Source organism: Nicotiana tabacum, chromosome 14 (assembly GCF_000715075.1).
Source record: "Nicotiana tabacum cultivar K326 chromosome 14, ASM71507v2, whole genome shotgun sequence".
Classification (NCBI taxonomy): Eukaryota; Viridiplantae; Streptophyta; class Magnoliopsida; order Solanales; family Solanaceae; genus Nicotiana; species Nicotiana tabacum.
The window spans coordinates 61,042,162-61,056,360 of record NC_134093.1 but is presented as its reverse complement, the minus strand read 5'-3'; the positions used below and the strand labels follow the sequence as shown (position 1 = coordinate 61,056,360).

The following is a 14,199-nucleotide window of genomic DNA, read 5'->3' as shown; positions in this document are numbered from 1 at the left end:
TTTGGGTGTGTATTAATGCAACATGGCAAGGTGATATCTTATACTTCTAGGCAACTCAAGAATCATGAAAAGAATTATCCAACACATGACTTAGAACTTGCAACGGTAGTCTTTGCGTTGAAGATTTGGCGTCATTATTTGTATGGGGTCCATGTGGATATATTGACGGACCATAAGATCCTTCAATATATTTTCAAACAGAAGGAATTGAATCTAATGTAGAGAAGATGGCTTGAGTCACTCCAAGATTACGACATAGATATTCTGTATCATCCCGGGAAGGCTAATTTTGTGGCGGATGCTCTTAGATGGAAATCTATGGGTAGTTTGGTTCACTTGGAGGCATATCAAAGGTCGTTGGCCAAGGAGGTTCATCGGGTGGCTAGTTTGGGAGTTCGTCTTGCGGACTCTAGTGAAGGAGGGGTGATTGTGCAAAATAGGGCTGAATCGTCGCTTGTGGTGGAAGGCAAGGAGAACCAGTACAATGATCCATTATTGGTATAATTGAAGGAGGGAATTCATAAACATAAGACCATGGCCTTTTCTCTTGGTGTGGATGATGGTGCACTAAGGTACCAAGGGCGACTATGTATTCCAAATGTAGATGTTCTCCGGGAAAGAATCATGATCAAGGCTCACACTTCTAGGTATTCAGTGCACCCAGGCTCTACAAAAATTTATCACGATCTTAGGGAAGTCTATTGGTGGAATAATATGAATAGGAATGTAGCGGACTTTGTGGCAAGGTGTCCAAATTGTCAGCAAGTGAAAGCCGAGCACCAAAGTCCCGGTGGGTTGGCACAGAACATAGAAATTCCAATGTGGAAATGGGAGATGATCAATATGGACTTTGTGGTAGGAATACCTCGCACTCCTCGCAAGTTCGATTCGATTTGGGTAATTGTGGACCGACTCACAAAATCAGCACACTTCTTACCCGTTAAGGCTACCGACACAGCAGAACAATACGCTCAGTTGATTATCAAGGAAATAGTCAAGTTTCATGGAACTCCAATTTCTATTATCTCAAATCGAGTGGGAACAGTTCACGGCTAATATTTGGAAGAAGTTTCAGCAAGGTTTGGGTACTCAAGTGAATCTTAGTACAGCCTTTCACCCGCAAACTGATGGGCAGGCAGAGCGGACTATTCAGACGCTCGAGGATATGTTGCGCGCTTGTGTTCTTGACTTCACGGGTAGCTGGGATGAATAGTTTCCACTCATACAGTTTGCCTACAACAATAGTTATCATGCTAGTATTCAGATGGCACCGTTTGAGGCTTTATATGGTAGGAGATGTAGATCTCCCATTGGGTGGTTTGAGATTGAGGAAGCAGAGTTGATAGGGCCATACCTCGTGCATCAGGCTATAGAGAAGGTTAAAATCATTAAGGAGGTTGAAAACTGCCCAGAGTTATCAGAAGTCTTATTCGGATATACGTCATAGGGATTTGGAGTTCTAAGAGGATGATTGGGTATTCTTGACGGTTTTCCCCATGAAGGGAGTAATGCGGTTTGGTAAGAAGGGGAAATTGAGTCCAAGGTATGTCGGGCCATACAAAATTATTCAAAGGGTCGGTCAGGTGGCTTATAGTCTAGAACTACCTCCAGAGATGTCTTTAGTGCACCCGGTGTTCCACGTATCCATGTTGAAGGTGGTTGGGGATCCGTCACTTATTGTTCCAGTTGAGACTATCAAGGTTAATGAAGAATTGACTTATGAAGAAATTCCAGTTGCCATTCTTGATAGGCAAGTTTAAAAATTGAGGAATAAAGATATTGCCTCCGTGAAAGTACTATGGCGGAACCAATAGGTTGAAGAGGCCACCTGGGAGGCCAAGGAAGAAATGCAGAAGAAAAACCCTCATTTGATTGAATAACCATGTATTTATAAACTTGTATTCTGTAAAAATGTTAAGAATTTACCTTTTATGAATAATGTATCATTTGTACAATGATGTTAAGGGTGTTTTCTCTTGGTGATATACTGCTCGTAATGCCATTTTGGGGTTGAACAGTGCGTTGGGGAGTTGAAGAAATTTTTTTGGAAATGCAGGGCATTTTCTGCGGTCCATTCTGCGGTCGCAGAACTGATCTGCAGACCGCATATCTGCCGCAGACCGAGGCAGAAATCTGGGCAAAAAGTTTTGGACCATTATGCGGTCCATTATGCGGTCGCATAATCACTTTGGGGCCGCATAACCCCTCACAGATCCAGCACAAAAAAATTCCAGAGGAACGTTCTGAGGTGCCCAGTTCCATAGGGCCATTATGCGGACCGCAGAAGCATTATGCGGTCGCATATGTGACCACAGACCTACATCCGGGCTTCATTGTTTCTAATTTTTGAACCTGACCCCATTCTTATAAAACAGCCTTGGGGATCATTTTAAAAGGGAAAACATATATTCTAGAGAGAGGGAGTGCCAAAGAGTGTGAGGGGAAGCTCCTAAGCTCATCATCCATCAATTCTTGCTCAAAGTTGAACGATTTTCAAGAAGAATTAACTAGGTCTTAATCCTAGAGGTAAGGTTCTACTCCATAGCCCTCAATTTCGTGATTTTAATTGAAAATAGGTAATAAGCCAAGCAATTCTTGCGTGTGGGAGTTGTTTATTTTACATGCATGTACCATCAAGGGTAGTGGGAAGATTGTTGAGCTCTTTTGGGTGAACTTTGGGAAGTGGGGTGAAAGAATCCACCATAGGAGGACCTTGAAACCTTAATGCACACCTAGTGTTTGATAAAATGCTCAAGTGAGCTAGAACTATGAACTCCTTCCTAATTTTTGTTCAGTTTTGCTATATCTCTAAATTGATCGAAGTGGCGAAGATTTTCGGAAGATTGTAGTAATTTAAAAAGATCGAGGCAAGGTATGTTGGCTAAACTTCTCTCTTAGAATTGAATTCCCACGATGTTCTTGTAAGTCTCGAGTTGTCCATTATGAATTGACTTTTATGAATAAGTTTGGTGTCGAAAGATGTATTTATATGAATATGTTCAAAATGTGTTCCAGAATATTCTTATCATGTTATGTTATTCTTCGAGAGCGTGTTCAAAGTATGAGTATGTATTAAAATGTTGTGACTTCAAGTCAAGCCCAAATGAAAGTGATCATATCAAATTATATAAGAAATCACATGTGCCTAAGACCCTAAATTGCTCAAATGTGTGTTTAAAGTCTTGAATAGAAATGTTTGTTGTTGACAGTCTGCGTTAATGTTTGAAAGTGGAGTAGGGAGCATGAATTATGAAGTACGACCAATGTGCCAAGAATGATATTGTGTTATTGCCAATTATGCCAATAAAATGAATGACATGTAAAAGAATATGAATTGAGTGATAAATATTTTTAATAATAAATGCCTTGGGAGTATCGTTTAGCCATCGAGGAAGGGTAGGTCGGAACAACCTAACACCAAAACTACATGTTCCGATGTAGGAGTGATTGAGGGGTAAATCCTTGTGTTAATGTGATGAGACTGTTTCCCCTTATATGGCATGAGATTGGTGTGTTGAGATGTTTCCCCTTAAATGGGATGAGATTATTGCTAGAGAGATGTGATGTGATGTCGACCCACACGGCATATGGTGAGATAGCTTAGCCGATCGGGCTAAGATCGGATGCCATGACGCGCATATGGTGGTATTGTGAGTGTATGTCTCGGGATGAGACGGCTTAGCCGGTCGGGCTGAGATCGGGCTCCGTGCTAAAATACGGAGGTGTATCAGCGCTAAAAATTTCCCAACTTAAATTACTGAAAACTATTTGAAATTTACCTTTCCCCTAACTTGACATCTTGATACTATTTGAGTCTCTTATTGATTTCATGTTTTATTCTTCGTTTACTGTTGCTCGTTCTATTGAGAGGGTGTTTAGTTTTACATACTAGTACTATTCCATATGTACTAACGTCCCTTTCGCTGGGGCCGCTGTATCTTTAATGGATGCAAGTGGTTCCATAGCAGGTGGTATTGATCAGTGATAGTAGCACACCCTCTCCTCAGCTGATTTGGTGAGCCCCACTTCATTTCGGGGTCTTGTATCTTTTATCCTTTATACATAGCGTTTTGAGGTATAACTGGGGCCTTATTGCTGGCACTGTCATGGCACTCTTTTGTTCCTGTTAGAGGCTCCGAAGACATTGTGAGGGTTGTATCTGTTTTTGGGAAGGTTAAACTAAAAATGGTGTAATCGTATCATCTGTTTCACTTTAACTATGATTGTACAATGTACTATTTTGGAGACTTGTTAACCTCGTAACTAATGGAAATGAACTAATGTTTTTACATGACATCTTTCTATCTAATTAATGAAATGTATTCTTCTCTTTATTCATGGGTGAGTTAGATAGAAGGTATTGTAAAGGCTTGCTTGACGGGGGTATCTCGGTTGAGCTCCAGTCGCACTCCCCGAGGTCGGGGCGTGACACTAAGGTAAATATTTATCCCTTCTAGGATTCTAGTGCCAATCTTCTAAATTTTTGTTCTGCACATTCTAGTATTTCATATCTAAATGTACTATTCTAGAGTGCACCATTGAGGTGTCTCACAAGGAGAACTATTACCATATTTGCAATATCCTTTGGAAATGTTAGCTAATGCTGACAATCCATCCACCATTTTGGGTTACTCTAACCCCAGCTGGATCCTAATATCCCATCTTTCTCTTAAACAATATTTGTTAGCTCCCATAGGGCATAACTAAGATGGGTGTGGCCAATTGTACGTACCTCTGTTACTGTTGAAGGTAACTCAGAATACTTATATTTCTCTGCCTGAATTGTAAAAACTGATAATCTTCACTAACTGGGTACCTTGTATCCTTCTTCACCTTGCTTGTTTTACTTGTTGAAAATTGTATCTACCTTCTGATTCTCTTGTTGCTTTTTTAAACCATATGGTTGGATAGATATTCATGCCTTAGGGATCCTTATCAAGAAGCTTATACGTCTTAGTACACACATAATATGCTAAATACCTCACATTTACTCATCATAAGCATGATGCAAAATCGAGTTCCTCTGACTAAACTCTTCCACAACCACATTTAATCTCTTACCAACTGTCTTTCTGGATGTAGGCATTGTTGTATTATGAATAAAATAGAATTTAGGAGCTTGAACTCTTATAATTGAGCTCTGCCACACGATCTAAAGTAAGAAGAAAGAGTGACAGTCCTAAAAGCCCTGTAGCCTCCTGCTTATAAGTGTGGTGCACAACACACCCATAAACAAGACTCTACTAGAAACAGCTTGTAGACTCCCTAGGACAGAACTGCTCTGATATCAAGTTTGTCACGACCCAAACCGCATGGCCGTGACGGGCACCCAATTCCTTACCCAACCTAGTACCAACGTAACATATCTTTCTTGTCATACCATCATGGGTAAGTGAGCCAGATGGGCCGTCATGAGATAACCAGAAAAAACCACAAGGGAACATTCGACATAGGATGACCCAAAATGATATATAAACTTATATATGTGACATACGGGCCTATATGATCGAAATGATTATTTTTACACTCAAAACATAGGCCGATAAGGCCATACAATCATCCATATACATGACATATGTCTACAAGCCTCTAAGAGTACATAAACGTCATAAAGTGCGGGATAGGGCCCCGCCATACCAATCTATACATGTCTAAAGCATACTGACCAAATAGGCAACTTCAGAGCAAGTGGAGTGCACCAACACCTTCTGCTGAGCTGATAGCCTACTAGGAGTACTATCAACCTATCTATCGGGACCTGCAGGCATAAAATGTAGCATCCCCATGCATAAGGGACGTCAGTACGAATAATGTACCGAGTATGTAAGGTATAAAAATTAGTATATAAAAGACATGAAAAAAATATGAAGTAAAGGACTCAACCTGTAAGTCTGAATAGCTCTGTGAATCATGAAACATTTATAATGTCATGCATATGCGTATAAATGTCATATCATGCATAGGTATATGCATACATAACATCATCAAGCCTCTGAGGGCATCCCATCATATCATCTCAGCCTCTGTGGGAGAAATCATTAATGTATACCAGCTGATCAGGTGGTGGTGTGTATATAACGCCGTAACCTTTCCCCATATCCCATATACATATAATATACACGTATACGCCATCTGTTCATGGGTCAATGTACATCTATAAATGAATGCAATGCATAAGAAGTAAGTCAATAAGATCTCTCGGTATGTCATAAGATCAATATTCCTTCGGTTAATATCATGAAATAAACTTTATCAACTTACGTATTTTCTGAGACCCATAAATAGTTGATATAATAATAGTACATATGGTAAATCAAGAACATAGGCACCCCTAGTACTTCTAAGAATATAGTCATTTGTGAAAGTTCCGCATTTGCTCATTTCGTTTATATTATATGGATAATGCCAAAAGGAAAGAAGGGATAGTCTTAACATACCTTAACTCTGTTGAGTCTTTAATACCTTCCAAGCAATTCTTCATGCAACTCAACTCAATCTACCATAGCATAAGGAGATTCAAAATCAGTGTTGAGTAAAGGCTAAGTCCGCAACTTAAACTAGTAGTTCGTTTATGTAAATTTGGGTAGCATCTCCCCTGTAACAAGGGCCTCCTCCAATACCATATACCAATAACAACAACCAGATCAATACAATAAGAACAACATCAACAATAGTGTAAAAAATATTTCATTAACAAGTCATCGACATATCACGACGAGCGGCAAGCTCGGATTGAATCCCTTTAGCACCCTTCAACATGATTATCATTCATTTCATGAACTTAGTAATATTCAGTATAATAACAAATACCTTTTAAAGGATTTCCAACCTTGTACTCAATTTCAAATTTACCCAAAATAGCCTAACACAAGATAATATCACTGTGGACAACTTCCAAGTGCTTTATAGCCATTTCTTTTCTAGTTACCCATTTCCTCAACAAGATTGACATGTAAACTAACATGATCACACTAAAAATATCATAGCCAACTTATTTTACATAATTTCAAGCCACTTAAAGTCCATAAGAGCAACTTTCAAATCAATCCATCAAGAACAACAACATCTCAAGCTAAACCAAGTATTATCTTGTAGTTTATCATCCTAACAACTTAACCAACATACAAGAAAGCTTAAGAACAATTAGTAGGCTGTTATACTCACCTTAGATAGTAGCAAGAACTTAAAATTTCGGCCAAACACAGCCCACAATTATCCTCAATGACAACACAACCTCAGAGAGGTGTTTTTCTTCACTAGAACTAACTTTTGATGTTGAAATATGGTGTAATCACTTTGGAATCACTTCAAACCCTTATGGTATCTGTTTAGGAGGGTTAGGAGGAGTGCAGGGACGAGGTTGGGTCGAAAAATAAAAAATTAAGGTCGTCCAAATCGTTTTTAAAGTGAAGTAGGTCGACCACCGCCTACGTGGGTCCCATTAGGAGCTGCTTGTGTAGTCTGGCAAAAATGAGAATATCTCTCTACTCTGATATCGTATCGATGAACGGTTTAATGCGTTAGAAATTAGACTCTTAGATCTTCAATTTGATAGGTGGATCACCCAATAATTCAAAGTACATTGGGAAAAAAGCTTAGCAACGTTTTACCTAATATTCAGCACATTTATGAATGTAACTTGTGATGACCTTTGCCAACTTTTGTTCCACAACTTGCTTGACTTCAAAACATAACACACGAATATCATAAGACTAAAAAAACTCATAAAATAACCTTCTTATCATGTTAAGAACCCTAGTCTCACCCCAAAGTGCATGTTATAATCCAAACTTATCGACTTTCGACAAAACGTATTTTCTTAAATTCGTTTAGCTTCCAAGCCTTCCAACCCTCTTGGAACTTGTTATCTATGATCTTTAATATTTGTAACCTCCAAATTAACATTATTAACTTACTTTATGTACTTTCAAAGATGATCTCAATTCTGAGCTTACATCAATTGACTTACGCTGTACTTTTACGAAAACATGGGATGTAACACGAATGGTATGCATCCTCAATTTATTCATGGGTAAGGTTGGGTAAAAGGCATCAAGTAGGCTTGCTTGACTAGGATATCTCAATTGAGCACCGTTCGTATTCCCCAAGGTCGAGGCGTGACAACATCGATGTAATTGCTTATCACCGATCCCGCCAGGCCAACTGTCAAGCAAAAACCCAAAAAATTCAAGCCAGATGTAAGTCTAAGGATAAAAGAAGAAGTCACCAAGCAGATAGAGGTGAATGTGGTGAGAGTCACCAATTATCCTTCATGGTTGGGAAACATTGTACCAGTACTGAAGAAGGACGGGAAGATTAGGATGTGTGTGGACTATCAAGAACTCAACAAAGCTAGTCCAAAGGACGATTTTCCTCTACCAAATATTCAAATCCTTATCGATAACTGCACAAAGTATGAGTTGCAATTGTTCATGGATTGTTTCGCCGGATACCACTAGATTCTAATGCACGGAAGACGCGAAGAAAATAACATTCACCACACCATGGGGAGTTTATTGCTATAGGGTCATGCCATTTGGTCTCAAGAACGTTAGTGCTACCTACATGAGGGCCATGACGACCCTCTTTCACGACATGATCCACAAAGAAATTGAGGTTTATATGGATGACGTCGTCATCAAGTCTTGGAAAAGTGCGGCTCCTCTGAGTGACTTAAACAAGTTCTTTAAACGTTTGCGGAGGTACATCTTGAAGTTGAATCGTGCGAAGTGTGCATTCGGAGTCCCCGCAGGAAAACAGTTAGGTTTCATCGTAAGCAAGAAAGGGATAGAGATGGACCCCTCAAAGATCAAGGCTATTCAATAATTGCCTCAACCCAAAAGCAAGAAGTACGTGATGAGGTTCCTCGGTAGACTAAACTACATCAGCAGCTTCATAGCCCAGTCAATAGTAATCTCTGAGCCGATATTCAAATTGTTAAAGAAAGATGCTACTACAAAATGGACAGAAGAATGTCAGAAAGCTTTCGACAGGATCAAGGAGTATTTGTCGAATCCGCAAGTATTAGTTCCTCCCGAACCTGGAAAGCCACTGCTACTATACCTATCCATTTTGGATAATGTATTCGGGTGCATGTTGATACATCACGACGATACTGGAAAGAGGAGTAAGCTATCTATTACTTGAGCAAGAAATTTACACCATATAAGGCTGAATACACCTTCTTAGAATGGACCTACTGTGCTTTGAGCTGGATCGCTCAGAAGTTAAGGCATTACCTGTCAGCGTACACAATGCATCTAATATCCATACTCGACCCGCTTAATTAAATCTTCTAGAAGTCAAAGCGTGTAGGAAAGTTGGCCAAATGGAAGATTCTTCTCAGTGAATTCGATATTGTGTACGTGATGCAGAAAGCTATCAAGGGACAGGCATTGGTCGATCATCTCATAGAGAACGCAATAGACAAGGATTACGAGCAGCTTACCACATACTTCCCAGACGAAGAAGTGTTATTCGAAGGGGAGGACATTGTAGAATCATACCCAGGGTGGAGAATATTTTTTGATAGTGTGGCAAATTTCAAAGGTGTAGGGATTGCGGCAGTCATAATTTCTGAGTCAGGACATTGTTATCTGGCTTCAGCCAAGATAGGTTTCCCTTGCACAAAACATATGGCAGAATATGAAGCATGCATCATCGGGATTAGGATGGTAGTCGACATAAACATCAAGGAACTTTTGTTCATAGGAGATTCTGATTTGCTGATACACCAAGTTCAGGGTGGATGGACCACCAAGAATGTTAATATCTTTCCATACTTGCACATCGTAAAAGAGTTTTGTAAGAAGTTCACCAAGATCAGGTTCAAGCATGTTCCCAAAATCCAGAATGAGTTTGCCGACGCTCTCGCAACATTGTCGTCTATGATTCAGCATCCAGACAAGAATTACACTGACCCTATTGATGTAGAGGTTCAAGATCAGCATGCATATTATTTCTATGTAGATGAAGAGCCAGATAGTAAGCCTTGGTACTACGACATCAAACGGTTCATCGAAGTAAGAGAATACCCAAAGAATGCCTCCAATGGTCAAAAGCAAGCACTAAGAAGACTAGAAAATCACTTTTAAGGTGTGTAGATGTTGCTGAAGCAACAAGATTATTAGAAGAGATACATGCAGGAACATGCGGCCCTCACATGAATAGTTTCACTTTAGCCAAGAAGATTTTAAGAGCCGGATACTTTTTGATGGCCATGGAACATGATAGTAGACGTTATGTGTAGAAGTGTCACCAGTGCCTGTTTCACAGGGATTTCATCTGGGTTCCACCTAATGAGTTGAATATAATGGTAACTACTTCGTCGTTCGCCGCTTGGGGCATTGACGTGGTTGGACCTATCGAACCCATCGCATCAAACAGACATTGTTTCATCCTTGTAGCCATCAACTACTTCACCAAATGGGTTGAAGGCTGTACATACAAGGCCGTCACAAAGAAATTAATGGCAGATTTTGTTTGCATCAACATAGTCTACGGATTCGGGATCCCAGAGTCAATCATAATTGACAATGCAGCCAATCTCAACAGCGATCTCATGAGGGAGATTTGCGAGAAGTTCAGAATCATCCACTGTAATTCCATGGCCTATAGGCCACAAATGAATGGAGCAGTTGAAGCAACCAACAAAAATATCAAAGGGATATTACAGAAGATAGTGGACAATCACAGGGAGTGGCACGCCATACATGTTGGCATATCATACCCGCAGAGGTCGAGATAGCATCTCTGAGAGTCATTTAGAATGCCAACATAGATGACGCAAAATTGAGTGTCAGGTAAGTACAAGTAATGCTCATCGATGAAAAGAGAATTGATGCAGTATGTCATCGTAAGCTGTATCAAAATAAGATGGCCACCGCGTTGAACAGAAAGGTGAAACCTCGACAATTCACATCAGGGCATTCATCTAGAGGAGCATTGATCCTAGAAGAAATTAACGGCAGAGTCAGCACGAAGCCCATCAACTCAAATGCAATCAATAGATACTACATTTGAAGACAATAGAATTAGGGTTTGATTGTAACTGAACTACGCCTGACCTGACTTCCCATAGTGGGATACGTAGGCAACCCACGTATGGTCCGGTCTCCCTCTCCCTTTTGTAATGAAAAATCAAAATATTATTTTTTATGTATTCAAAACTACGTCGCGACTTGATTTCCTTTGGTGGGAATACGTAGGCAATCCACATCGGATTCAGTCATCTACTATAATCAAACTATATTTTGGACTGATCCCATTTGGATGCGTAGGCAGTCTGAGTCAAACTCAGCCACTTCATTTCAATTTCTTATCATTTTGTGTCACGCCCTGACCACGGGGGGGGGGGAAGGGGGGACCAGTGCTCAACAGAGTTACCCCGGTCGAGCAAGCCTGTACAATGTCGTCTATCTAACTCACCCATGAATAAAGAGAAGAATACATTTCATTAATTAGACGGTAAGATGTCATGTGTACAACACCGGTTCATTTACGTTAGTTATGTCATTAACAAGTCTAAAAAATAGTACATTGTACATACGTGGTTGAAGTGGAACATGTGGTACGATTACAACAAATCTAGTTTAACTTTCCCAAAACAAGATATAATCCACACTATGTCTACGGAGCCTCTAACAGAAACATAAGAGTGCTAAGACAGTGCTGCCAACAAGGCCCCCGACTATACCTCAAAATGCTATGTACAAAGGATAAAAGATACAGGACCACGAAATGAAGTGGGGCTCACCAAGTCAGCTGAGGAGAGGGTGTGTTGCTGTCACTGATCAACACCACCTGCTATGGAACCACCTGCATTCATTAAAGATGCAGTGCCCCCGGCAAAAGGGACGTAAGTACATATGGAATTGTACTAGTATGTAAAGTAAAACGCTCTTGCATTAGAACGAATAACAGTAAACAGAGAAGGAAACATGAAATCATTAGGAGATTGAACAATATCAAGGTGTCAAGTTAGGGGAAAGGTACATTTCAAGTAAGTTTCAATCTTTTTAAGTTGGGAGATCTTTAGCACTGATACACCACCGCGTTTTTGGCACGGAGACCGATCTCAACCCGATCGGCTAAGCCGTCTCACCCCGAGACATTCACTCACAATACCACCATGTGCGCGGCATGGCGTCCGATCTCAGCCCGACCGGCTAAGCCGTCTCACCACAATGCTGTGTGGGTCGATATCACATCACATCTCGCTAGCAATAATCTCATCCCATTCAAGAGGAAACATCTCAATACATCATTAGCATCCCATATAAGGGGAAACAACCTCATCACATTAACACTGGGACTTACCCCTCAATCACTCCTACACTAGCACGTGTAGTTTTGGGGTTAGGTTATTTTGACTTACCCTTCCTCGGTGACCAAACGATACTCCCAAATCATTTATTATTAAAAGGATTCACAACTCATTTCAACATCTTGTTCTCGCCTCTTTGTTTTATTGGCACAATGGCCCCAAATATAATATCATTGTTGGCACGTTGGCCGTATTTCATATTCTATACTTACTGTTTCACTTTCAAACATCATCACGGATCGTCAACAACAAACATTTCTATTCAAGACTTTAAGTACACATTTGAGCATTAAGGGTATTAGGCACATGTGATTTCTTACATAATTAGACATGATAACTGTTACAACCCAAATTCGCGTACCTTAGATCACGCCGTAAGTTAGTCGACGTAAATCCAAGAAGAGATTATCTTTGAGATGATAAGAAGTTAATCCTATTGGTCTTAAACGATACAAGGGTGTATAAGAGTGGTTAACAAGTATTAGAAATTAAACGAATCAAGGATGTTGTAACCCGTATTTTTGGGTAACACTAGAGGTGATTAATTGTCCCAAGAGGTCATGTTTTAATGTATTTGAATCATATAACATCCGTATCATAATTCTTGAAGTCAAGCGAGTTATGAAACAAAGTCGATAAAATTTATCGCAACTTACGTTTATAATTTTACTTAAACTTTAGGTCAAATGTTACTACATTTTTCTCCCAATATACTTAATATTATGGGGTTATCTACCTATCACATTGAAGATCTATGAGTCTAGTTTCCAACGCATTAAACCGTTCATCGATACGATCTCGGAATAGAGAGATATTCGCATTTTCGTGAGAGTGCGCCAAGCAGCTCTCTATGGGGCCCACATAGGCGGTTTAAGACATATGGATATATATAAGATACCTCAACCCCGTTTTAAGTCATTATTTTTCAGTATATTCAGACCTTAGAACCCTAAAAACACTTTTTCAAGGTTCTCTCATGATCCAAGACCCAAACAAAGGGCAAACAACACAAATCAAGTATCGGGAATCCCGTGGCGCTAGTAAGTTTCTTGTTCTTCTTGTTGTTGCTGATTTTTGTGTTGTTCCAGCTCGTGTGGAAGGTTTTTTTAAGTGTTTTATGTTCTGTAAATACTCCTTCAAGTTTTTAATATCAACCCTAGTTGATTTCAAGTCTTCTAAAGTAATTCTAGTGCCGAAAAACCCGAATTGATTGCTAGTTTCGCTTCCTTGTTCTTGTGGCAGAATTGGAGAGATATTTCGTAGAAAATTAAGGTCAAATTGGAGTTGTTATTTCTGTTTAAAGGTAAGGAACCTCTTACTCTATATATATATATTTAAGATTATCCAAGTTGCGGCTAAGTCGTTGAAGCTAGAACTTGTGAAATATATATCGAAAGGCTTCGTAGTAATGTTGTTGGTTGGTGGACCGTTTTGGGAGGCTCAATTTGATTATTAATGATGTTGTTTGGTCTGTTTGGTGATTGTATTGACTTGTGTGAAGTCATATAAATAGGGGAGGTGCTGTCCGTTTCATCGTAAAATAGGTTGCGGTCGATACATAATAGTTACGACGCTTAAACGATAATGATAGTGTCATTTCTCTTATTGTAGACTAAGGAGTCGTGACATTTGCATAGCTTGAGGTTGGGCAGTATATACAAGGTATGTGAGGCTATCCCCTTCATTCTTTTGCACGACTCCGATTGTACATAATATAATGAACGAGCTCCCAAAGATACTCTACTCTTAGAAGCTAGCAGTACTTACATTGCTGCCCTTCTTATGAAACGATTGATATTGATGTTACTTCTCTTATTCTTATATTATCAATGTTGTTGGTAGTTCCTGATTCTTATAAGATTCTTGATGAAGAT

General features: G+C 39.7%; 1 protein-coding gene across 1 annotated transcript; it reads left to right on the top strand.

The window, feature by feature from the left end:
• The first annotated feature begins 9,368 nt into the window (after positions 1-9,368).
• LOC142168964 (uncharacterized) lies at positions 9,369-10,094 on the top strand. The gene has a single exon (XM_075230147.1). It carries the CDS (start codon positions 9,369-9,371, stop codon positions 10,092-10,094), a length of 726 nt encoding a protein of 241 aa, XP_075086248.1.
• The last annotated feature ends 4,105 nt before the right edge of the window (positions 10,095-14,199 follow it).

Coding starts and splice junctions, on each gene's coding strand:
- LOC142168964 (XM_075230147.1), top strand. CDS start 9,369: ATGCAGAAAGCTATCAAGGGACAGGCATTGGTCGATCATCTCATAGAG.